The sequence below is a fragment of the Carassius auratus genome, chromosome 6, assembly GCF_003368295.1.
Source record: "Carassius auratus strain Wakin chromosome 6, ASM336829v1, whole genome shotgun sequence".
Taxonomy (NCBI): domain Eukaryota; kingdom Metazoa; phylum Chordata; class Actinopteri; order Cypriniformes; family Cyprinidae; genus Carassius; species Carassius auratus.
The window spans coordinates 23,857,291-23,881,629 of NC_039248.1; the positions used below are offsets into that span (position 1 = coordinate 23,857,291).

The 24,339-nt window shown below is 35.8% G+C and overlaps 2 protein-coding genes across 4 annotated transcripts in view; one reads left to right on the forward strand and one right to left on the reverse strand.

Moving 5' to 3' along the window:
* The window catches only part of kif5ab (kinesin family member 5A, b), a 30,010-nt gene extending 21,710 nt beyond the window's left edge, over window positions 1-8,300 (reverse strand). For both annotated transcript variants that reach the window (XM_026265768.1, XM_026265764.1), the window contains exons 1-2: window positions 8,037-8,300; window positions 366-453 (exon numbers count right to left, since the gene is read on the reverse strand). In XM_026265768.1, the coding sequence (XP_026121553.1) occupies window positions 366-453; window positions 8,037-8,165 (217 nt within the window). In that variant the 5' untranslated portion in view covers window positions 8,166-8,300. The remainder of the gene's footprint in view (window positions 1-365; window positions 454-8,036) is intronic.
* An 893-nt stretch (window positions 8,301-9,193) lies between these two features.
* LOC113102225 (dynactin subunit 2) lies at window positions 9,194-24,077 on the forward strand. 2 transcript variants are annotated; one of them, XM_026265778.1, is made up of 15 exons: window positions 9,203-9,379; window positions 11,848-11,916; window positions 15,676-15,681; window positions 17,345-17,441; window positions 18,514-18,575; window positions 18,660-18,758; window positions 19,615-19,775; window positions 20,626-20,776; window positions 20,857-20,922; window positions 21,739-21,777; window positions 21,996-22,073; window positions 22,748-22,819; window positions 22,893-22,995; window positions 23,079-23,170; window positions 23,603-24,077. In XM_026265778.1, exons 1-15 carry the CDS (start codon window positions 9,344-9,346, stop codon window positions 23,687-23,689), a joined length of 1,218 nt encoding a protein of 405 aa, XP_026121563.1. In that variant the 5' UTR covers window positions 9,203-9,343; the 3' UTR covers window positions 23,690-24,077. The 2 variants fall into 2 exon arrangements, with proteins under 2 accessions (XP_026121564.1, XP_026121563.1); XM_026265779.1 differs by lacking the exon at window positions 15,676-15,681 and having other exon boundaries at window positions 9,194-9,379.
* The last annotated feature ends 262 nt before the right edge of the window (window positions 24,078-24,339 follow it).

Genomic DNA, 24,339 nt, shown 5'->3' on the forward strand with positions numbered 1-24,339 from the left:
AAAAATTCTAAGACAACTATTCTTTTTAAAATGGTTTTTAAATTTTCATATTTTTTATATTTTGGTTTAAATGAAAGTGAAGATGTAAATCATGGAAATATGAAATAATTAATTTCCATTAAATTTAGTATTAAAAGTCAAAAAGTATTAAATTAAGAATAATAATAATAAATATAAATGTTTATAATGCTTACTGCACAAATCCTCAAATCCCCACACAAAAACCTTGATATTCAACTCTATACAATGTCACACATCACTATTTTCCCAAAAAATTAAATCAGTTAACAGTTTCCAATGACTAAATCTGACAAATGTTGATATATGTGCTTTTATATTTGTTCTTGAATTAATACTTATCTCACCTTTGACAATCTGTTTGGCACACGTGTTATACACCTGCTCCTGTGTGCAGTTTGTGGGAAAGACTTTGTCAAACACATACGGCTTCCCCTGTAAGACACAAACACATTCAGTTATATATAATTATGTGTTTAGATTTGCCAGTTTAACCTTCGGAGCACTTATGGTACAAGTGGCCCCTCCCCCGACTCACATCATTGGCTGAGAGATTCCTCTCAACCGGCTTGGGGGCGGGGCTATCTGTTTATAAACAACACTGCAGTTTGAATACACAACACACTCTTCCCATGAAATAATATGTGACATATAGAAGAACTGCGTGTTGTAATTTAACATGAAGGTAATTAGAAATGAAAAACATCAGTGATGAGTCCCTGTCTGCTTCAGCTGATCCTCAGAAGAGCGTCTCCAGAGCAGACATGCACACATTATATGCAGTCAGTGTTTGTGATGACAGAACACTTAACCTTTGCTTTCAGCTCTCAGAGAGTTCACTGCGGCGCAGTCCCTCACCGTGTCGTAGAGTCACGCTGACTGCTTTATGTCTGTGTGTGCTCTCAGGAATCAGAAAACAAGAACACACAGTGTTTATGGATGAAATCTGCAGCGATGAGATCCTCATGTGTGTGCATCTGTTTTAATAATACGACGACTGCACAGAGTTACACAAGAAATGAAATTAAGAGCCGCAGCTGAGCGTGAAGGATTGTGGGATACGCTCTAATAGCTTTAGTCCAGCAAAGCTCTGTCATTAGCTCTGTCTGTAACAGCTTCATCCAAACATCCATACGCTGTGTGAACATATGTGACCCTGGACCACAAAACCAGACATTAGAGTCCATTTTCTAGGATATTTTGTAAACGCTCTCATGAAGTTATGAAAACATCTCGGGGAATGTTACATTCGAATGTTCTCTGAACGTTCCAAAAACAAGTTGTGTCATTTGAAAAAGGGTTTTATCCAACTAAAACATTTCTGAAATAAAACATTTCAGAAACAATGTTTAAATAAATAAATAACATTTTAAGAACATAATTAAAGTACAGAAAACTTACTTATTTTTTATATTTGATTCATTTATTTTTACATCATTCATAGAACTTTTTTTTTCCTGGAGGTTGTTCTAATGTTTTTTAAACGTTGCAGTTCTTGGAATGTTCAGAGAACATTCAAACGTAACATTCACATGATGTTACATTTTGCCACACTGGGTGAAATGGAATGTTCTTTTAACATTTGCATAACAAACAAAAAAAATATTAAAACGTAAAAAAGCTGGATGTTTTGAATGATAGAAATAGCATTAAATAAAACCTTAATGGGAACATTAGCAAAACAGATATATTCCCTCAAGAGACTCGAGCAGAGCTACAGAAAAGCACAGACTGAACTGAAGAGAAAGGTAGAAAAGCGAGCAGTCGAAGGAAACGGTGGGCAGATCTGAGATGAGGATGTGATCTGAATGTGTTCTGCAGGGACACGAAGCGTGACACTGAACACACACACACACACACACACAGATCAGGATAACCAGCCGCGCTGGGAGCTGAAATACACACGGGATCAGAGCGAAGCAGATGCACCCGAACTCCAGCAACAAAACCCAGAGCGCTTCATTAGACACAGAAACAGCGCTGGTGTTTGCATGAGTGAGTGGGAGGACATTACTGCTTTTATTTCAGCATTCAGCATTCAGCTTTACACTGACATCAGGTGACAGATGAACTTCGACTGAACCCACCACCTGTAACACTTGTGAGTTAGCATCTCCTCCCTTTTAAAGGATTAGCTTCTCTAGCGCTGAATGATTATATTTAGATATTTATTACATCAAGCATTTCCTCTGCTGTCAGAATGAGCCTGTGAGCCATCAATTAAACCAATGCATTAACTAACAGTGATTACTGGACCTGGAGCCGGTTAGCTGTCGACTACACGTGTGTGTGTGTGTGTGTGTGTGTGTGTGTGTGTGTGTGTGTGTGTGTGTGTGTGTGTGTGTGTGTGTGTGTGTGCACTCTTTCATGTACGCTTGATGAAGAGCCCTGCGGCTCTGGCACGGAGATCAAGACTTATAGAGGCTGGAAGAGCTTTTTAATGGAAATAAAGCAGAAACTGCTCTAAAAATGTCACATTTGAATATTAATTCAAACAGATTCACATTTGAAATGAAGTATGCATAAAAACATTTGAATACATTTCAGGAATTTTAGAATGCTGATTAAAATAAATAATAATAAAATAAAGCTATTTTCATAATTGAATCCTTATTCATAGTGATCCTATGATGTGAAACATTTAATTGTGCTCCAGTTAAATTGTAATATTTTATTAAATGCATTATCAAGTAAAGTAAAAACAAATATTAAACCTATTCGAATTTGGAACAATTTCGTAGATTAGCATGTGCAGATTATACAGATATGTCTTTTATATTTATGAGCCATACATTGTTGTCATGTACATGTATGTGATCCATCCTATAAGTCATTAACACATTATATTATATAAGAAAAAACAAAAGATAAATATATTTTTTAATCATTAAAAATATGCAAAAAAAATACAAAAACAAACATATTTTGTGTGTGTATATCTATCTATCTATCTATCTATCTATCTATCTATCTATCTATCTATCTATCTATATATATATATATATATATATATATATATATATATATATATATATATAGATATAGATATAGATATAGATATAGATATATATATAGATATATATGCCGTTTTAAAAATTTAAAAATTTTAAAAATGTAACAATTATTTTATGTTTGCTACATAAAATATAAAAATCATCATATAGAAATAACATAGGTATATATAAATACTATGGGGATTTTAAATATGTTATAATCTTGATCTATCCACATAGGTTTAAACTATATATATCCCCTTATATGTAATATATGAACATCACAGTATAATATATGCCATATATTGCATTTGGATCTCAATGAAAAGACAAAAATCCACATCGTAATTGTCAAACAAAAACATGTTTTCTAGCTTTGTAACTAGATGAATAGAATGTGTGATGTGCAGACAGCTGTGTATGGAGCAGAGCTTGTTCTGAACTGCATTAGAGCGGCGCAGACAGCAGCAAGATTGAGCTGAGATGCATTATGTGCTGCTGCTGTAAACCGATCTGTCTGCAGAGTATCTCACACACACACACACACACTTTCTGGTGCATTCTTATCTTTCGTCTTCATATCTCTGACTTTCATTAAATCCTCCAGCGGTTTGTCTCAACGGCTGCTGATTTAGAGTCAGAGCAGCTATCACACGGACAGCAGACATCTCTAAGATGAGGAGGATGAAGGTCACCGACGAGTCTTGAGCTTTTATCAGATTCACTGAAAGTTAGAGATGGGAACAAACTGTCTTGCATTGAGCTTTGACTCAGAAGAGCTCACGATTAAGTAATTTCTGGGTTCCTACATTGAGAATGAATGATAACATGCTTATCAGGAGTGTGCCAGTGTAAAAGTGCATCTCCTGTTGTAAACGCTGCTTGATCTGTGCAGATTTCTCTCCTGATTCAGACCAGAACACTTGTTCACTGGAGGAAGTGTTATTCTGGATTATAGACTCTATGTGTTTGAGTTAAAATCATCTTAATGCTGGATGTGTTTCAGGTTTTGTCTTCTCCAGATGTTCACTGATGGACTGGAGTGCTGTGGATTATTGGGATGTTTTTATCAGACTCTCATTCTGACGGCACCCATTCACTGCAGAGCATCCATTGATGAGACACTGATGCAATGCTACATTTCTCCAAACCTGATGAGGAAACAAACTCATCCTGATCTCTGATGGCCCTGAGGGTGAACGGATTTTCATCAGATTTTGGGTGAATGTACCAGGAATAGAACCTAAACCACAGGCTGCGGCTGTAAACACAGCTATAAATCATCTGAATTCAGTTAGATTCACTGCAATAGAAAGTGTTATCTGTTTCTCACTGCGCGTAGAACTTGCCTCAAGCCAGAGATTCAGCAATAAGCGAGTAGTTCACACATCTATTTCCTGATATCAGTACTCTGGGTTTGAAAGGAATTTAAACAGGTTTTCTGCTGAGATCAGCGTGAGCCACGCAGCAAAAATAGGATGAAGCAGAGCAATAATCTGTAGGGCTTTTCGCTAAAATCCATTAAATTCTCTTTAAACAGGGTCTCTGATTTCAGCTTTAAAGGTTTGCAGCAATGTACTTCGTTTTTTTGCATGTGGCAAAAAAAAAAAAAAAATACATATATATATATATATATATATATATATATATATATATATATATATATATATATATATATATATATATATATATATATATATATATATATATATATATATAGATTAATTTTCACGTTTTTTTTCTTACATTGAATCAATTTGCCTCTTGATATTGTTGCATCTGATGTTTTATTAATCAGCATTTTCCAAGAAAATATTTAACTATTTAATTTGATTTATTTCATCAAATGCACTTAAATAATGATGTGCAACATCTAAATGAACAGCTTTTGTTCAAGCCAAAAATATTATATAACATGACTGAAACAACATGTTAGTTACAGTAGATTAGGTTACAACAAAAACTCATTTTAAGGGTCAGATGAGGTTTTACAAAAATGTAGCTGAAAGGTTCTGCACATTCTGATGTTTTGACTGACAGTGAAGCCCAACCAGAACTCCTCTCTGACATCAACATCCATCACACGTCTACAAACACAACAGCATCGATCTGTTCCTGACATCGCCTCCTGACCTCAGACCAAGACAACAAAGCAGCGTGCATGACACAGTGTCTCCTTCAGGTTGTATACTGCATGCTCTTAAAGGCTGTGGACATAATCACAGCCGACAGCCACCTTCCTCTGACTTCTGATGCATGTCAGGATATGAATCTATCAGCAGAAATCATTTCTACAGCGGCGCACAAATGATCATTTATCTTAATAGCTCATTAATGTAATTAAAAACCTGCCTGGCCTTGAAGACGGTGCGGAACGAAAGAGAACCTGAACGCTGTGACATTCATTTGAAACCAGCAAGTGCAAAATGGGTTTTATCAGCCGTGTCAGTGCAATTGGGTCCTTATTATGAAGAATGTTTTTAATACTCCCTTCATTTATTTTTTTATATATTAGATAAATTAAGTCGTATTTTAGTTTTAGGGCTTCACTTTAAATAATTTCACTACATTAGTTTGATTGGATGTTTATTTTGCACTAAAACTTTCTTGGCAATATTGTTTTCATTAGGGATTTCTTTATTTACTTTATATATCACTTTCTATCCGGCCAGTCTTTCGTCAAATTCAGGATTATTTAATGATAGAATCCTCCAGGAAGTGACATCATTTTGGTGGGAACATTCTCAGAACATTGTAGCAAGATTTTCAAATCTTCAAGCAAGATTTCAAGATGTAGCATGTTTTTTCTTGTAATGTCAATTGAATGTTTGTTCAGACTTATCTTATGTTCTCAAAATGTTTGCACAAATACATTGAGGCAATGTTCACGGAATTTTGTTTAAACATCTAAGACATTTGACTTGTTTTTCAATGTTACTTGTTTCGGAATGTTCAGAGTCCATTCAAAAGTAACATTCCAATAATGTTTGCAAAATGATACAATGTAACGTTCCGAAACAATGGGTAAGAAACTTTCTAAAACATTTAAAGAACTGGATGTTTTGAACATTCATAAATAATGTTTCATAACTTAATGTTCTTAGAACATTTTTTTTTACAGCAGGATCAATGGATTCAGTGATTTTTTTTTGTGATGTTAGTTGGTTTGTTTCACTATAAAACATGCATCCTCTTTGGTCACAAATCAGTTTGATATTATAAACATTTCAAAAGATGATTAAATTATGAAAACAAACTTAGTTGATGTCCCTGTGTGTCCTCGTGAGCATTTGCTCATTTATATTCAAGCTCTCAAACATTACAGGAGTGACCCATTTATCAGCGTCAGCCTCACACACACACGCACACACACACACACATCATCAATAACTGCAAACCCGCGCTATCACACTGACACTGGCACATATTTACTTCCCGACACGCTATCTTTAATCTGAGATCTATTTGTGCTGCTGCAGCTCTGGGAGCCGGTTATGAGAGCTGCGAACGCTGTTATATTTCTGCCGAGGAGATCAATGTGTGTGTCTGAAAGCATCCACACTCCCAGAGGAGCTGCAGTGTATTTCAGCTACTCTTGTGCGGTTGTGGCCATTTTAGCACACATAGAGTGGGTCACATCCATAATGACCGAAAGGAAAGTTTAGAGCCAATGAACTGCTGATTTAGTTTTTAAGGTCCAACAGATTTGTTAAAGGAGCAATTCGCCCATAAATTAAAATCTGCTGTAAATGTGCTCAACCTCAGGCCATACAAGATGTGGATGAGTTTGTTTCTTCATCAGGTTTGTAGAAATGTAGCACTGCATCAGTGTCTCATCAATGGATGCTCTGCAGTGAATGGGTGCCGTCAGAATGAGAGTCTGATAAAACATCACAATAATCCACAGCACTCCAGTCCATCAGTGAACATCTGGAGAAGACAAAAGCTGAAACACATCTAGCATTAAAAGTTTTGAACTAAAATCCGTGTCCATAATCCATCAATAATGCACAGATCAAGCACCGTTTACAATCCAAAAGTTCAAAACAGCTCTAAAATAAATAAATATGTGGCTTGATTTAAATGTGAGAGACAACAGCAGAACACTTTTCCACTGGAGGAAGTGTTATTATGGATTATGGACGTGGATTTTAGTTAAAAACATCTTAATGCTGGATTTGTTTCAGCTTTTGTCTTCTCCAGATGTTCACTGATGGACTGGAGTGCTGTGGATTCTGACGGCACCCATTCACTGCAGAGCATCCATTGCTGAGACACTGATTCAATGCTACATTTCTCCAAATCGGATGATGAAACCATCTTGTATGACCTGAGGATGAGGACATATCCATCAGATTTTCATTCTTTTCTGAACTATTCCTTTAATCTTCCTTTAAGCTAAAGCCAGGATTGCAGATGCAGTGTAAACGTAATCCTCATTATTCTTAAACAAGGTTTGCAGGAACTGATTTTGCATCAAGACTCTCATTTTACTCTTCTGTAGAACAGGGAGCAACTGAATTAGCATATAACGCTTGATTTAATAGTCACTCAATCCTCATTGGTCTAATTCTCCCACACACATTTTTTTTCAAACCATGAGTCATAACTACAGCACATAAAACAAACACTTTATTTCAGGCTGTCTTTGCGTCATTGCTCTTGCAGATAGATGGTGAAGCCCATTATGTGTGTGTGTGTGTGTGTGTGTGTGACAGACACACTTTTACTCCTCTGGGAACAGCTCTACAGTATTTCCCATGTGTTTTTTAAGGCCTGTGTATAGATATATATGAATGCTTTAAGTTCTCATTCAAGTGAGATATTGTTATGATGTTTATAAATGCACTAGTGTGCATGCATAAACATTCAAATCCAAAACATGCATGCAGTGGCGAGTATTGCATTAAAAAATGAAGATGATGTGAAGAAGAAACTTAAAAAAAAAGATATATTTGGACTCGAATCCATCTGCGTAACTGATAAACATTTAGGATAGCAAGAGGACAACTTGTATGAACTTACCCCGATGATGACAGTGTCGTCTCCTTGAAAGGTGGGGATGTATTTGTCCGCTCGGAGGATCTCGGATTGGTTCAGGGGTCTGAAGCGACACAACACCCTGATGTTGCATTCTGTGCTGACATCAGCCATCCTGCGATGCTGCACTAAAGCCGCCTTCAGATACAACAATGCGTTTCTCTTCTGCTCGATGAGTAACTCGCGCTGTCCTCTGTAGATGAATGGCGTTTATAGACAGGCGAAACAATAGGGAGGATTGATCCGAATGAATCTCTGCGAATCAAAGCATCTTGCGAATCGAATCCGTCGTTAAAGCCCGCGAGGATGATAGTGAAGTCAAGAGTGTTTCTGTGAATCTCTCTCGAGGTTGTGCTGTGAGTGTTAGTGCTGCAGAAGTGCAGCGTGATGCTGCAGGGATACGGAGACACACGCGCTTGGCACCGCGGCGCTCTGATTGGCCAGTATTTGACAGGGGGCGGGGCGTAACTGAGCTGATTCTCGCATCAGCACGCTGCTGAGTATCTCTACTTATATATTAGACAAAAAATAAGAAGTCACAAACTGAGAACTTTTTCTTTTTTCTTTTTTCTTTTTTAAAGAAAAAAAAAGAAGAATAAAAAAAACCTGCTCTAAATCATTTTTAAACAGACCGGCCGGGGCACAAATAAAATAAAATAAAATAAAATAAAATGTATATTACTTATATTTAAATATTACCTAAAATACTTTTTAATGATAATAATGACAACGATATAGTAATGCCTTACATAGTAAGAAATAAAGAAAGAAAGAAAGAAAGAAAGAAAGAAAGAAAGAAAGAAAGAAGAAGAAAGAAAAGAAAGAAAGAAAGAAAAGAAAGAAAGAAAGAAAGAAAGAAAGAAAGAAAGAAGGAAAGAAGAAAAAAAAATGTAAATATTGTATTTCCCGTATTGTTTGAATTCAGGGTAAATGGTGACACTTTTTTTAGTGACTTTTCTTTTTTTCCTGGGAAAAATATTCCAGTTGACCTGATCCTGGATTAAACCCTATTTTTTTCTTGATCGATACATATCGCAAGTTGTTAATGATGTTAAGTTTCACATCACTTTGAAAAACTTCCATAGATTTATTTCCCAAACGCCTGATTTCCTTATCCTCGCGAGATTGCGCGAGATTCTGTTAGTGTGTGACGTCACAGCTGTCACTGTGGCAGGCGGCCTCGACTCATCATCATCAGTATTTTCAGCCGGTTTTATCTCCTTTCAAACGTCAGTAAAGAAACACACACCGCGTAAAGAATCATATTAAACTGTTTTCTCCTGCGTGCTGCAATGGCCGACCCGAAGTATGCAAACCTGCCGGGCATCGTAAGTGATTCATTCAGTCCTTAAACAACAATAACAGAGCGGTATATTAGCATTAGCATTAACCGCGGCTAACGGTCTGAGGCGATTCAAAGCAAAACATTCATATGAATTAATATTTATAAAATAATCAAGTGTCCGGAGTAAAAATAATTCACACAAGAGGTTTTCAAATAACTGGTCTATTGAGATGTTGTATTATTTCAGATTCTTGAGAAGAGTGTTAGCTCATGTCTGTAACTGACGATCGTCAAATATAACTCACACATCTTATAAATATTACTAAAATTATAATTTCCTTAGTTGTTTGTATGTTGTGTAAAGGGACTGTTGCACACCTTTATTGTGCAGGCAGGATTTTAAGAAATCTATGTTTGTGAAGGGCGTTGGCCAGTGGTGTAATATAATGTCAGTAAGTCTTGTTATTGTCAGTGTGTGTTGTTTACATGACTTACACTTTTTCTCAATCACTATGGGCCTTCAATTCTGTTTTTTACATCCCTTTGATCCCTGTCTTTAAATTTACATGCTTAAATATTTTATTGCAAGGAATTCATTTTAGTGGGTGTTTGACTATTTTTCAAGTATGTTACACACACACACACTCACTCACGTTTGTTTTTGTGTAAAGTGTGTTCATCCCATAGGTGTAATGGTTTTTATACTGTAGAAACTGTATATTCTATGGCCCTTCACCAACCCTACACCTAACCCTAACCCTCACAGGAAACTTTGTGCATTTTTACTTTCTCAAAAAAACTCATTCTGTATGATTTATAAGCGTTTTGAGAAATGGGGACATGGGTTATGTCCTCATAAGTCACCCTCTCCTTGTAATACCTGTGTCATACCCATGTCATTATACAGAGCTGTGTCCTGATATGACACAAAAACAAGAACACACACACACACACACTCACACTCACTAACACACACACTACACTACATTTACATTTAATCATTTAGCAGACGCTTTTATCCAAAGCGACTTACAAATGAGAACAATTGAAGCAATCAGGTCAACAAGAGAACAACAACAGTATACAAGCGGCATGACAAGTCTCAGTTAGTCTAGTACAGAACGCATAGCCAGGTTTTTTTTTTTTTATGAGCGTGCAGACACATACACTCACACTAGCCGGTATTCAGTAATGCTGAATGAAAGCACATTCACTCTCTGACAGCAGATGGCGCTAAACTGCAGAAAATGCAGTCCTTACCCTTGAAACACTGCAAATCAACCAGCTGGTCTACTTTCTAAAACATATTAAATAATTTTAAATAGCCAGTCAGATTTGTGTATTTGCTATGATGTCCATCACCGTGCCAAATCCTTAAGTATTAAGTCTTAATAGGCTATTTTAATCTGGACTACAACATGACACAGAAATAGTTTGAAACTGTTCTGATATTTTTATTGTTAATTGACATTTTACATTAGGGCTTCATTTTTAACATTAATTCATTAGTTAACAAACTGCCAATGAAAAATTCTTCTGAACATTCATTCATCTTAGGTATTCCAATATTTAATAACACGTTGATAAAATCGAAAGTTGCAACTGTATTATTTAATGAGCTCACATGAACTAAAACTTTTATTTTGAAACAAAGATTAATAACTTCTGTAGCTGTTGCTCATTGTGAATGTTAATGGTGAACTAAAGAGATCTTATTGTAAAGTGATACATATGGGTCTTTATAATTCCTTTGCACTTTAATCGGGGCAAAACTTTTACATTTATATATTTATCTGTATTGCTTTATTGTATTTAAATGTTCAGTTATTTTTGTTATAAGAAAAACAGTTTTTTAACCTCTTATACTGTATTATGAGCACTTTTGTTTTTAAACTAAATTTCAATACAGTGATAATAACGTTAACCATAAAAGCATGAGCAATTAATCGCAGCAGGAAAATTTGATACTGGCATATTCCTAACACACACACTCACACACACACACATATATACACACACACATTTTTTCTGTGAGTCTTAAAAAGGTTTTAAATCAGAGGAAAAAATGTAAAAAAAAAAAAAATCTATCGTTCTCAGTGTTTTTTTGTTTTCAAATGCAAATATCTAAACAATCTTTAAATCAAGACACATTTACTTGAGAAAAATATAACATAATGAAGTGAGCTTATGCTTAACGAGAACAAATATCATCGGCATTGGCAGATATTTCTTTTTTTTTCACTTCATTTTGATCAGTTTCTCATTAGACAAGTTTTCTTATTTTAGTTCATTTGCATCTGAGGTTATTGTGTCTTGATTTAAGAATCTCTAGACATTTAAACTGGAAAAATAGAGAAAAAATCAGATAAAGACATGTGATGAGAAGGTACAGTTATACATTTCTAAATATGTATTTGTTTTCGTTTGAGCTTTTATGTCTGTTGTGTAGTATTGTTCTCATATTTTATTGACATTGCATAATGTAATTGTAATGACATCACTTCCTCCCAGGCCTCCAATGAGCCTGATGTCTACGAGACGAGTGATCTGCCCGAGGATGATCAGGCGCAGTTTGAGTCGGTGAGTATCTGTGTGTGTGTGTGTGTGTGTGTGTGTGTGTGTGACTCATATTTGAGCTAGTTATTCTTTCCCTCCTCATTCATTGTGTTCACATCTTCCTGCTTTTCTAATGTTCATTTGTAAACCTGAAGCTGGTTGTAAGTTTTAACACTAATGACCCGAGGAAGGATGTGGAGTGTGTTTTAAGGAACAAATGGTGGTAAATTTGACAGTTTGACAGAAGTGAATTGTGTGTGTTTCTGTGTTTTACTTCGTTCTCGGGCTGCACAGTTTGTGAGAAAAAACACAAGGGATTGTTCAGATGAAAATTGTGATTTAAAAGGCACTAGTTTTACTGTACTTGTTTGTATGGCTGAATAAGTTAGCCGAAATTGTTGTGAATGTAAAGGCTATTATAGTTAATTAAAGCTAAAAACATAGTAAAAATTGTTGTTACTTAAAATAGATAGAATTAACATTAATAATAAAATAATAATAAATAAATAATATATGTGTATATATATATATATATGTGTGTGTGTGTGTGTGTGTGTGTATATATATATATATATTAGGGGTGTAACGATACGCGTATTCGTATTGAACCGTTCGGTACGAGGCTTTCGGTTCGGTACGCGGTACGCATTATGTACCGAACGGTTCGTTGGACTAATTAATTAAATTTGGAAAATAAAAAAGGTGTGTGAAATATAATGTTATGCGTTCAACAAGGTAGCCCAATAACCCAAACGACGTACCAGGCAACGCCCCTGACACCCCCGAAGAAAAAAAAAAAACACACTTATATGTTTATGTTAGGCTACTCAGTCAGGCGCTCGCTCACTCAGTACGCGCTGAAGGCTCGGTACCACGGAGCCCCGCACGTCACCTGTAGGAGAGAAAAAACATCAATCCGTGGCGACGGTTTTGCAATCCGTCCCCTCAGTTTATAAACCGTGCTCATGAATTAATAAACTGTTCACTCGGTTTAACAAATCGTACCCACGGATTAACAAACCAGTGCCCACGAATTCCCAATGCGTGCGCTCAGATTGTGTAAACCGTACCCTCGGTTTTTGAATCCGTACCCACGAATTCATAATCCGTGCGCACGCTTTCGCAATCCGTTCCCTCGGATTTGAAAACTGACACGCATTTTACACTTAACAGTGAAACATGCATCTAACTCCGGCAGGTGGGGTGAGGTGGGTGGAGCTTAGTATAATAAAATCACAAAAATAAGTGTTCATGTTAAGAAAGAATTGTACACAAGCATTTCCAAAACTGTCAAAGGTTATTTAAAAATAAAGCAATTCACAAATTATTTTATGACAAACATTTTTACTGTCTTGTACTCATTTATTTAGCCTACAAATTAAAATTATAAAAAATAACTTTATTTTTATTTGTATCATTATTATATATTATTAAACAGGTTATGCATAAGAATCTTTTATCCAAAATAACTTACAAAAGAGGAAAAAATTACTCCAGAGTCAGTCACAATGCCAGGTTTATTGCACAATAATAATCAAGTGCTATTATAGATTATCAGCAAATGAACAAGATTTTAATGCGCATCTTTCTTATTAAATCTTTGTATTCCACCTCGTACTACACTTGATAGAGAATCACTTAAGGCACTTTGCTGTAAACCTATTCCACATAATAATATTCAATAAAACTGTATGTTAACACGTAGGAGTTTGCTGCATGAATCCGTGAGTACGGTTTACAAATCCGAGGGAACGGATTGCGAAAGCGTGCGCACGGATTATGAATTCGTGAGTACGGATTCAAAAACCGAGGGTACGGTTTACAAAATCTGAGTGCACGGATTGGAAATTCGTGGGCACGATTTGTTAAATCGAGTGAACAGTTTATGAATTCGTGAGTACGGTTTATAAACTGAGGGGATGGATTGCAAAACCGTCGCCACGGATTGATTTTTTTTCTCCTACAGGTGACGTCCCGAGCTCCGTATACGGACATCACCGCAGCGAATGGTGCATTTACGTTATAGCCGCGGATATGAGACCTTACTCTGTAGTGGAAAACGCAGGTTTTAAGAACATGCTTAATGTAATTGAGCCCCATTACAATATTCCTTCACGAGCCCATTTCAGACAGACCGTAATTCCTGCTTTGTTCCAAAAAACATAAGCCCAAATAGAGAACCAACTGAGTAAAAACACACTCAATATAAAGAGTTATAGAGTTCAATATAAAAAGAGTTACATCTTTGTATTTGTTCATAACTACTACAACAATATTACATTTAATTTGTAAAAAAAATTTATAAGGAGCTATTTTTGTTTTACACAGTATGCTGCTAAGAAAACACCATAGAAGATGGGTAAAGAATAGCTCCATCATTGTTCAATGTAAAAAAAAAACAAAAAAAAAAAAACACATACTTTGTTAGTTTTAATAAATAAAACATTTAAATAAAAATCAAGGAAATTTATCTGCCAATTTTGTCTTTTTGCTGTATCTAAAACGTACCGAACCGAACCGTGACATCAGTGTATCGAACCGAACCGAACCGTGAATTTTGTGAACCGTTACACCCCTAATATATATATATATATATATATATATATATATATATATATATATATATATATATGTGTGTGTGTGTGTATATTTCACCAACATTTCCCCTCATTCAGTTTAATTTGATGTACTAAAATAACAAACTGAAACTGAAATAAAAAAATGTATAGACCTATTAAAAAAAACAATAAAAAATAAAATTCACAAAATAATAATAAATTTTTTTTAAATATTTAAAAAAAAGATGAAAATGTAAAGTACAAAAATTTATACATTAAAAATAAAAAATAAACTAGTTACACGAAATAACACAGGTGATTATTAACCTAAAATAATAAAAAATATTAATATTATATAATTATAAATATATTTTTTTACTCCACAGCTGTTAAACAATATGAATATTGGTGGTTGCCTTCATTTATTTTTATTTAATGTTATATAATTTTTTTATTTGTAATAATATAACTTTTAAATGTTGATATATAAATATATAAATAAATAAATACATACACAAATATCCACACACACACACACACACACTTATATATATATATATATACACAATTTATTTTTATTTTTTTTTGTACTGTAAGGTGCTTATCTTTCAAGAACAGCTGGTTTTATGAGTGCGCTTCAACACAAGTGTGCTTCCGAATCCCAAGTGACCCAAAACTATATATATTTTGTGCATAAATATTTATTTTTAATTAAAATGCAGAATTTGTGCACATGACGGTTCTGGTTGAGTTTCCTTCAGTGTCTGTGTGTGTGTTCCTCCAGCTGTTTCTCTGCTCTGATCTGGATCCTCCATCAATCCTCTTTTCCTTCTTATTGCTGAAGTGATGAAGTCTGTGTCACACGCTGCAGACTAACATCTGCTCTCGCCGCAGAACAGCATTATTTTGTGTGAAGCTCTGGATAATCTTTCATGTAGCTGGAGATCACATTAGCTCTGAGCTGAGAGCGGTTTCACATTAATAACACGATCAGATGTAGTTATTCAGGATCAGCTGTAGAAACACAGGCCTGCGGCTCTAATTAACAGACTCTGATGAAATAAACAAGCAATCTCACAACACTGTGCTCTGTTCTCCTCTCCCTCCAGCTCCTGTTGTGCATGTCATATGATAACTACATTAATATCTCTCTCGCTCTTTCTCTTCCTCACTATCTTCTGTTTTTCTCTTTCTCTTCTGCTCTAACTGTGTTTGGGAACCAAAGGAGCTGGTAAGAGTTTCTGATTCCCCTTTAACACCCAGTGATTCCTCTAAACCAATCAGAGTCTGTGAACTCACACACGTCTGGCACATTGATCTCAGTTATTATCACAGAAAATGATTTCAACTTTCCTTCAGTTTGAAAAAATAAAACCAAACAAAAAAACTGAGTGCTTGCAGAAATACTGTCCATTGGTAAAATTCTGTATAAATGTTAATTGTTACACAAAAATATTTTCATTAGACAACATAATATACAAGATAATATTATATTAAAATATTAAATAATATAATAAAACATTTTTATACATAATATATCATATAATATATATTTTTATATAATTTTTATTTATTTAATATATTATTATTGTTTATTAAATTTTTTGCTAATATTTATATGATACTAATACTTCAATTATGCTTAATATATTAATGCTACTTTATTAAGAGTAAGACTTTTATTTTAAAAGATACTTATACTCTAAAATTATAAATATTGTTTATATTATTGCACAGTGCATATGCACAGTTATGGGCCAGCAATTTATTTGCATTTATATTACTAGTATTATGTATATAACAAGTTGTTCTATTATTAAAAGATTTATATAGCCTTTAAAATGTAGATCTACTAGTGTTTGTTTTGTAATGCTTCAGCATCATCTCTAGTGTGCTGTCATGTCATCTCAACTCAGTCTCGATGCTCCGAAATGAAAAAGTCTGAACATTTACTGTCCTGTAAGTGCTATGAACACTGACAGTCCTTGGCAATTAAAGCAGACAAGTGTCCAAATGTTGTGTGAGTTCACTGTACGCTTGTGTTCATCCGTTAGTGTGTGTGTGTGTGTGTGTGGCTACAGTAGACACACAGATTCATAGTGTACAGTTTCCCCTCATAACAAAGCTTCAGTGGTGTTTGCTGAATCACATTTACACTAAAGAAGGGAATAGAGACACACGGTCCAGTAAGAAACTAATTCATAACATTCACAGCGCACTAATATTGAGCTTTGCAGAGTCTAGCATATATGTTATGAGTTTGAGGCTGTATTTTAGATGACTTGAGCTTGTTAAACACTATCCTATCATTTATTTTTCCCTCGATGTGTGTGTTTGACAGAGTAAATGCATGGTGGTCTGTGAAACTGTTTATTTCTGAGGGATTGCATCAGTTCTGTTCTCACACACGTCAAGCTTAAATCAGTACCAAGCGACACGTGTCATAATCGGAAAGCCACGAATCCAACCCTTTCCATTGACTTTGTATTGCAGGAAGCTGCCGCCTCGTCATTTCTGACTTGTAACTCAAACCAAAACAATGTGTAAACGCTGCTGTGTGACGAGGTGTACAGCAAACAAGATAAAAAACCCAGAACTAGGTTTTTATAAACTGTTGGCCAGCAAAAAACAAGGATTTAAAAGATAAAGATGTCTTTTTAGCTGATTCTTGAAGATGGTTATTGCAGCAAAGTCAATGGAGAGCGTTGGATGGGTGTGGCCTTCTGTGGGAGGGGCCTAACTGCCTCAAAGATTCAGCCAATCAGAGCTTCTGGAAGTGCCTCCTTTATAATCAGTGAGGCGTCCAGATCTGTTGGTTTCATCGCTGCATGTGCATCGTGTGTGTGTGTGTGTGTGTGTTTCTTCTCATGATTGGTTTCCGTCTCGTCTCGCAGGAGGAGTTGTGTAGTGACAGCGTGGAGCGGATCGTCGTTAATCCCAACGCTGCGTACGACAAGTTCAAAGACAAACACGTCAGCGCCAAGGGTTTGGGTGAGGAGAGGCGTTTCAGATTGTATTCAAATTTGAATAAAGACTTTCATGTATTTTCTCAATTAGTGCTGTCAAATGATTAATTGTTTTTCAAGTTTTTGTTTATGTAATAGATATAAGTGTGCTGGGTATATTTATTATGCATATATAAATACACACGCAAGTGTTCATATATACATAATAAACATACAATAAACATACACAGAACACACACATACACATATTATGTAAACAAAACTTTTAATTTATATGCGATTAATCGTTTGACAGCACTACTTTTAAAGTTTTAGTAATTTTGTTACATTTGTAATTTTTTACAAATATTTATATATAGATTGTTTTAGTTGTATTTTAGTTATTTCAGTTATAGTTATTTATTTGAAATAAATTTAAATGGTTGTTTTGGCAACTGTCTGAAATAAAATAAGTTTAATTTCCAGAATTTTTTTTTTTTTTCAAGCAACAAAAATGTTTATTTTTCTTATTTTTTTAATGGTTTTAGTTTTACTCACTAATGTATTTTTATTTTATTTTTGTATACATTGTTATGAATGTTGTTGGTTAATGCCGAATGCATGTCAGCTGTTATAATTTATACAGACTGAAAAAAAAACCTTAATGATTCTTTAATGTCATTTACACACTCTTAATAAATTATTATTTTATAATTTGTCTTGTCGTTAATAATTTTAAGTTTACAGATCTATCTCACAGTGTTGCTTTAGTATCATTAAGATGCTTTTATATATAATTTTTTAATTAATTTGTATTATTTTATTTTTTTTAATTGTATTTTTATTATTTTACGTTTTTTTAAGTACTTAACAAATGTAATAAAGAAATAGAACTAGCTGTTTTAATGAAAATGTATTTTGATTCAAGTAATAAAAGTGTCTTTATGGTTTTAGTTTTGGTTAGCAGTAATAACCTTGCTGTGAAGTTGGGTCTGGTTTTGCTTGTCTAACTCTCTCTCTCTCTCTCTCTCTGTGTGCGTGTGTGTGTGTGTGTGTGCGTTTGTGTGTGTGTGCGTTTGTGTGTGTGTGCGTTCGTGTGTGTGTGTGTGCGTGCACAGATTTCTCGGACCGCATCAGTAAGAGTCGCAGGGTGGGCTACGAGTCTGGAGAGTTTGAGCTTGTGAGTGATTCGCTCGTTCATGATCTTTTCAGTTTTATGGAGTCTCTCAGCGTTTGTCCTGATTTATTTCCTCTGGTCCTGCAGTTAGCTGAGGGTTGTGGCGTGAAGGAAACTCCTCAGCAGAAATATCAGCGACTGGTTAATGAGATTCACGAGCTCTGCCAGGATGTGGAACAGATTCAGGTCAGAACTAAACAGTGAAGCATCTGCTTCTCTTTCAGTTAGTCGTGAACTCATGTACTCTCACCATCTGCGTGATAAGTCATATTTTCTTCTTTTTTTTTTGTAAAGATTTTTTTTTTTTTCTCAGCAAGGATTCATTAAATTGGTCAAAAGTGACAATTAAGACTTTTGTAATGTTGCAAACGTAATATTATTGTGAAATAAGCGCTTTCTCTAGTTCATGATAGGTTAGAACAGCCATATTTACCAAGGTTGCAAATATTAGTGGAGAACACTGTATTTTAACATGTGTAACAAACACACATTTAACAAAAAGGTAATCATATTTCATATTTTTTTTGTTATTGATCAAATAAATGCAGTCTTCATGAGATTAAAATACATTTTTTTGTCAAAAACTAATTTTTATTGCTATGCATTATGTTGGTGCATAAGAACGGAAATTATTAAACTTAATATCTAATTAAAAAATAATATCTGTTTTTCATTTAGTGAAAAATTGTGCAAAGCTAGTTTTCTATTGTGGTTCTTCTAAATGAAGAAAATCACCTTTTTAAGTCAGGATTAAATATGTACAGTTTAAAGTCATTCAAATGGTGAATATTGTCTGAATATATCAAATTTTTATCATTAATTAAAAAATAAATATATATATATATATATATATTTAGATACATTTTATAAAGGATTTTGTGGGAAAAATGTCTGCTGAAATTTCAGCTTTGAATCAATGGAATAAATTATTTTTTTAAATATATATTCACAAAAAACACTTTTTTTTATAATATTTAACAATTTGTACTGTATTTTGGATTTGTCTGAACACATTTTGGTTTAACTGTATGTTTTCTTGCAGGTCACGACTAAAGAGAGCAGCTCGGAGGAGCGTTTGACTCCGGTGGCTTTGGCTCAGCAGGCGGCGCAGCTCAAACAGCAGCTGGTTTCAGCTCATCTGGACTCTGTGCTCGGACCCAACGCTCACATCAACCTCACCGACCCCGACGGAGCGCTCGCCAAGTGAGTCAGACTTCTGCTTCAGATGGTCGGAGATGCATTTAGACTTCCTGAGCTACGAATACAACACAGAACATGATGCATCTGCTCTCAGATGAGTGTGAAGTAGAGTCAGTTGTGTTGAATTCATTCTTAGTCCTGTGCTTTTTAGTTTTTGTTTATTACTAAAATTACAATTACTACAAACTAAATTGTTATAAAGGCAGAATTGCGTGACATAAACTCGCAGTTGCGTTTTATAAAGTCAGAATTGCGTGATATAAACTCGCAGTTGCGTGTTATAAAGTCAGAATTGCGTGATATAAACTCGCAGTTGCGTGTAATAAAGTCAGAATTGCATTATATAAACTCGCAGTTGCGTGTTACCAAGTCAGAATTACGTGATATACCTGCCAATCTGTGCGCATTTTGCGTAGCGGCTATGCATTTTGACTTCGAAGTACGCTGGTATGATTAGTCACTTTAAACTACGCAAAAATCTAGTGATGCCTCTGTCCACACGCAGTATTCAAAACATATATTCAAATGATTAAGAGTTCAACCAATCAGAAGTTTTTTTTTTTTGCATTTAAATAATTTCTTCGTTTTTAGATTACAATGTTACAATGTGATTTTAACCCTTTTTTTGAACATGCTTACATTCACTTTATTTGTTTAATATAAATAGAGAGATAAAATTTAGCAAATGTTGCCTAGCCTTATAAAGAAGTGTGCTGAAGGAGTTTTTTTCTTCTTCTTTTTTAAATAGCCTAAGAAAGAAAAAACTAAATAGCAAAAAGGAGCTAAAAAACAGTCATGGTAAAGAGTAAACCCTAGATCTCTCTGACGAAGCGGAGTGTTCTGTGTGTCGCAGGCGGTTGTTGACTCAGCTGGAGGTGGCCCGGGGCGTGAGGAGCACAGCGGGGGCAGAAAGCAAGACCGCGGCACCCAAAGGACCAGACGGAGTGATTCTCTACGAGCTCCACAGCCGACCGGAGCAAGAAAAGTTCACAGAGTCTGCTAAAGTACGGCCTTTATGAAACACCCAGTGTGATGTCACTTCCTGTGGCTGTGTCTGACACAGACGTTCTTTGTGTGACCGCAGGTTGCAGAGCTGGAGAGACGGCTGGCCGAACTGGAGACAGCGCTGGGATCCGGCTCAGAGAAACAGGTGCGTGAGACATGTTTACTAGCAGGATCTTTTGAGGAGCGTTTGTTTCCAGAAGCTTTACTTTCACTGTTCCTCAGCGGAGGAATGATCTTCACAAGCCTCCAGAACATCTCACATCTTCTGAGGAGCCTTGATTTCTTCAGCTCTCAATCACTGTGTTATATGTGCGGATCATTGACATCTCATCTCACTGAGACACATTATTTACATTTAGTCATTTAGCAGATGCTTTTATTCAAAGCGACTTACAAATGAAGGCAATGGAAGCAATCAAAGTCAATAAAAGAGCAATGATACGCAAGAACTATAACAAGTAGCAAGGTTTTTTTTAATTGTATAATAAATAAAAAGATGGAATAGGAAAATATTAGAGCAAGCTAGTTTTAGAGGCTTTTATAATTGGGGATATACAGTAGAGCGATGAATGATATTTAGATCATTTCATGTCACTATATAGTTTATGCTCTGTTGTTATAAAGATCTCATTGATTAAGATTACTTCATATAAATATCAGCATCTGCACCAAATTCATATATCTGTATAGATTTGAGCTGTTTTTTCTGCTCTTTTTTTCACTGTTTCCGACTACACAAGCAACGATAAAAAAAAAAAAAAATCATAAACTGTTGCATAAAAAAAAATTCACTGATCTCTCTCTCTCTCTCTCTGTGTGTGTGTGTGTGTGTGTGTGTGTGTCTCTGTGTGTCTGTCTGTGTGTGTGTGTGTGTGTCTCTCTCTCTCTCTCTGTGTGTGTGTGTGTGTGTGTGTGTGTGTGTCTGTCTCTCTCTCTCTGTGTGTGTGTGTGTGTGTCGTAGGGTCCGCTCAGCGCCGGGGTTCAAGGATCCAGTCTGATGGTAAACACACACTCGTCACTATAACAGCAGCATCAGTGTTAACATTCAGTGTCTTTACACACCGAGAGGTGCACTGATGGAATTAAAAGGAGTCATGCAACATGCAGTCACCAAAAATACAACCACAGCAGATCAGATGTGACAAAAATCATTCTGTACCACATGAAGTGCTGCACTGCTGGCTGTGGTCATGTGATCAGGTCTGTTGCTGTCTGCAGGACACTATAGAGCTGTTGCAGGCGCGGGTCGGTGCGCTGGACGCTGCCACACTGGACCAAGTGGAAGCCAGACTACAGGTGAAGCCAAACCTGTAATACCTTCTTCGTTCATCTTCAGAACACAAATTAAGATGTTTGTGATGAACTTTTTACTTAAATATTATAAAAATCTGAATCATACTCTAATGTAAACGGCATAATTTCAGTTAGGTTGAAGAAAAGCTTTCGACTTCTCTTGACGCCACAAGAGGGCGTATCGAGCGAAATATTAATAATGCACATTTATTCAAAGCATAAGATAACATGACTATCTGTGGGGATAAAAATTGCATAATGTTTAAAATAATGTTTAAAAACAAGTTATAATTAAGTTGCTTAAACGACTATAAACAAAACAGCATCATGTATGTTAGTATAATTTAATACAAAGGTCCAAAAACAATCACAAAGAGTATTTTTTCAGTTCGATGGAAAATCCACGATAAAGTATCGAGACATGTTTTTTAAAGTTGATCTTATATTCTACATGGTTTTCTAAACGTGGCTCTTTCTGGTTTTGTGTGTAAACCTTGGTTTCAGTTTTCATCATTGATGTTCTGTTTCCACGCAATATTTGTAATTAATTACACAGCAGCGCAGCATCTAGTGGCAGAAATGTTATAATGCAACACATCTAATATTATTTTTGGTAATAATTTTTTTGCATGACGTGTTTAAACGGAGCCGTTGAGAGCTTGTTCTCATTTCTTCAGAGCGTTCTGGGGAAGATGAATGAAATCGCCAAGCACAAGGCGTCCATCGAGGACGCTGAGACCCAGAACAAGGTGCGTCCCGCAGTCCTCACAGAGACGGTGGTGAGTTAACGAGCTGACTGACGAGTCTGCTCTCTGTGTGCAGGTGTCTCAGCTGTACGACGTGGTGCAGAAGTGGGATGCGATGGCCACGTCTCTCCCGCAGCTGGTGCAGAGACTGCTGGCCGTCAGAGAGCTGCACGAGCAGGGTATCCTCAATACACTCCACTCACACGGTCACTTTAGGGTTAAACACTTGTTTAATTGACCTGTGTCTTGTTTTGTGGAGCAGCGATGCAGTTTGGGCAGCTGCTGACCCATCTGGACACGACACAGCAGATGATCAACAACTCTCTGAAGGACAACAGCACTCTGCTCACGCAGGTCTCTCCTCAAACACTCCTCGCGTTAACTCTTTCCCTGCCAAACGCAGGTTTTCAGTGTTTCCGCTGTTATACTCTAGGGGGCACTGTTACGCATCTCCTGAATAGTGCTGATCAAAAACACAGACCAGGAAGACGCAGCAACAAGCGATCTCATAAGAAAAATAACGCAATCAATGCTAACTGCTAACGTTGTTCATACTGAAACTTTTCAGTATGTGTCTTTTGGTTCGTTATGCATTTGTGAAATTTTTCTTGAAATTCAAACAATGAATGCACATAATAAAAATAGACTGTTAAGTATTTATTTTCCTCTTCCTGTTTAATTCGACGTATTGCATGTTACGATATTTTCTGGGGGACGTTATATTTTAGTGGAAATCAGCGAAAATGCTGGCGGGGAAAGTTTAAACGTTCTGTTCTTCGCTCGCAGGTCCAGCAAACCATGAAGGAGAACCTGCTGTCTGTGGAGGAGAACTTCTCCGCGCTGGACCAGAGGATGAAGAAACTCTCCAAATAAAAACCATCGGTCTGCGAGAGGAGAGAGTGAAGGAAGAAGGAGTGTGTTAGTTCTCATGCCACCCTTTAGTTTTTCTGCTGCGTGTCGAGAGCAAACGTTCACACACTCGTTCGCTCCTAAAGCTTCAGCGTTCAGATGCTCTCCTTCAAACCCGGTCTGAAACAGTTCTGATTCTAAGCACTTTCCATCGTGATCCACACGGACTTTGTTTTGAAGGAGAGGAGGCGCTGTGTGTGTAAATAAAGGCTTATCTGTACTTTATCTCATTCTTACGAGCGATTGCTTCTAACTGTTATTATATTACTAGTGTGAGTCCACCAATTATGATCATTTTCCAATATAGAATTTCAAAAGCCGCTCTGGATAATAAAATGCTTCCAGAAATCTGTTTCGTGTTGTTGTTGCACTCCACACATTTTCCTGGTGTTCCCTCACAATACATTTCAGGAACATTTTCCGATCATTATTGAATGAGGATTATTAGATTGATTTAAAAAAATGTTTGTTTTTTTCCGGGTCTGTATTTTTACATTTTTTATTTTACTGTTTTGTAAATGTGTATATTTTTACACTTGTAGATTTTACTTTTGTTATTGTAGAACTTTTTGTAGATTTACTTTTTTTACATTATTGTAGAGTTTTGTAAATTT

Coding starts and splice junctions, on each gene's coding strand:
- LOC113102225 (XM_026265778.1), top strand. CDS start 9,344: ATGGCCGACCCGAAGTATGCAAACCTGCCGGGCATC. Junction 18,759..19,614: donor AGGATGTGGAACAGATTCAG/GTCAGAACTAAA, acceptor GTTTTCTTGCAG/GTCACGACTAAAGAGAGCAG. Junction 20,923..21,738: donor GATCCGGCTCAGAGAAACAG/GTGCGTGAGACA, acceptor TGTGTGTCGTAG/GGTCCGCTCAGCGCCGGGGT.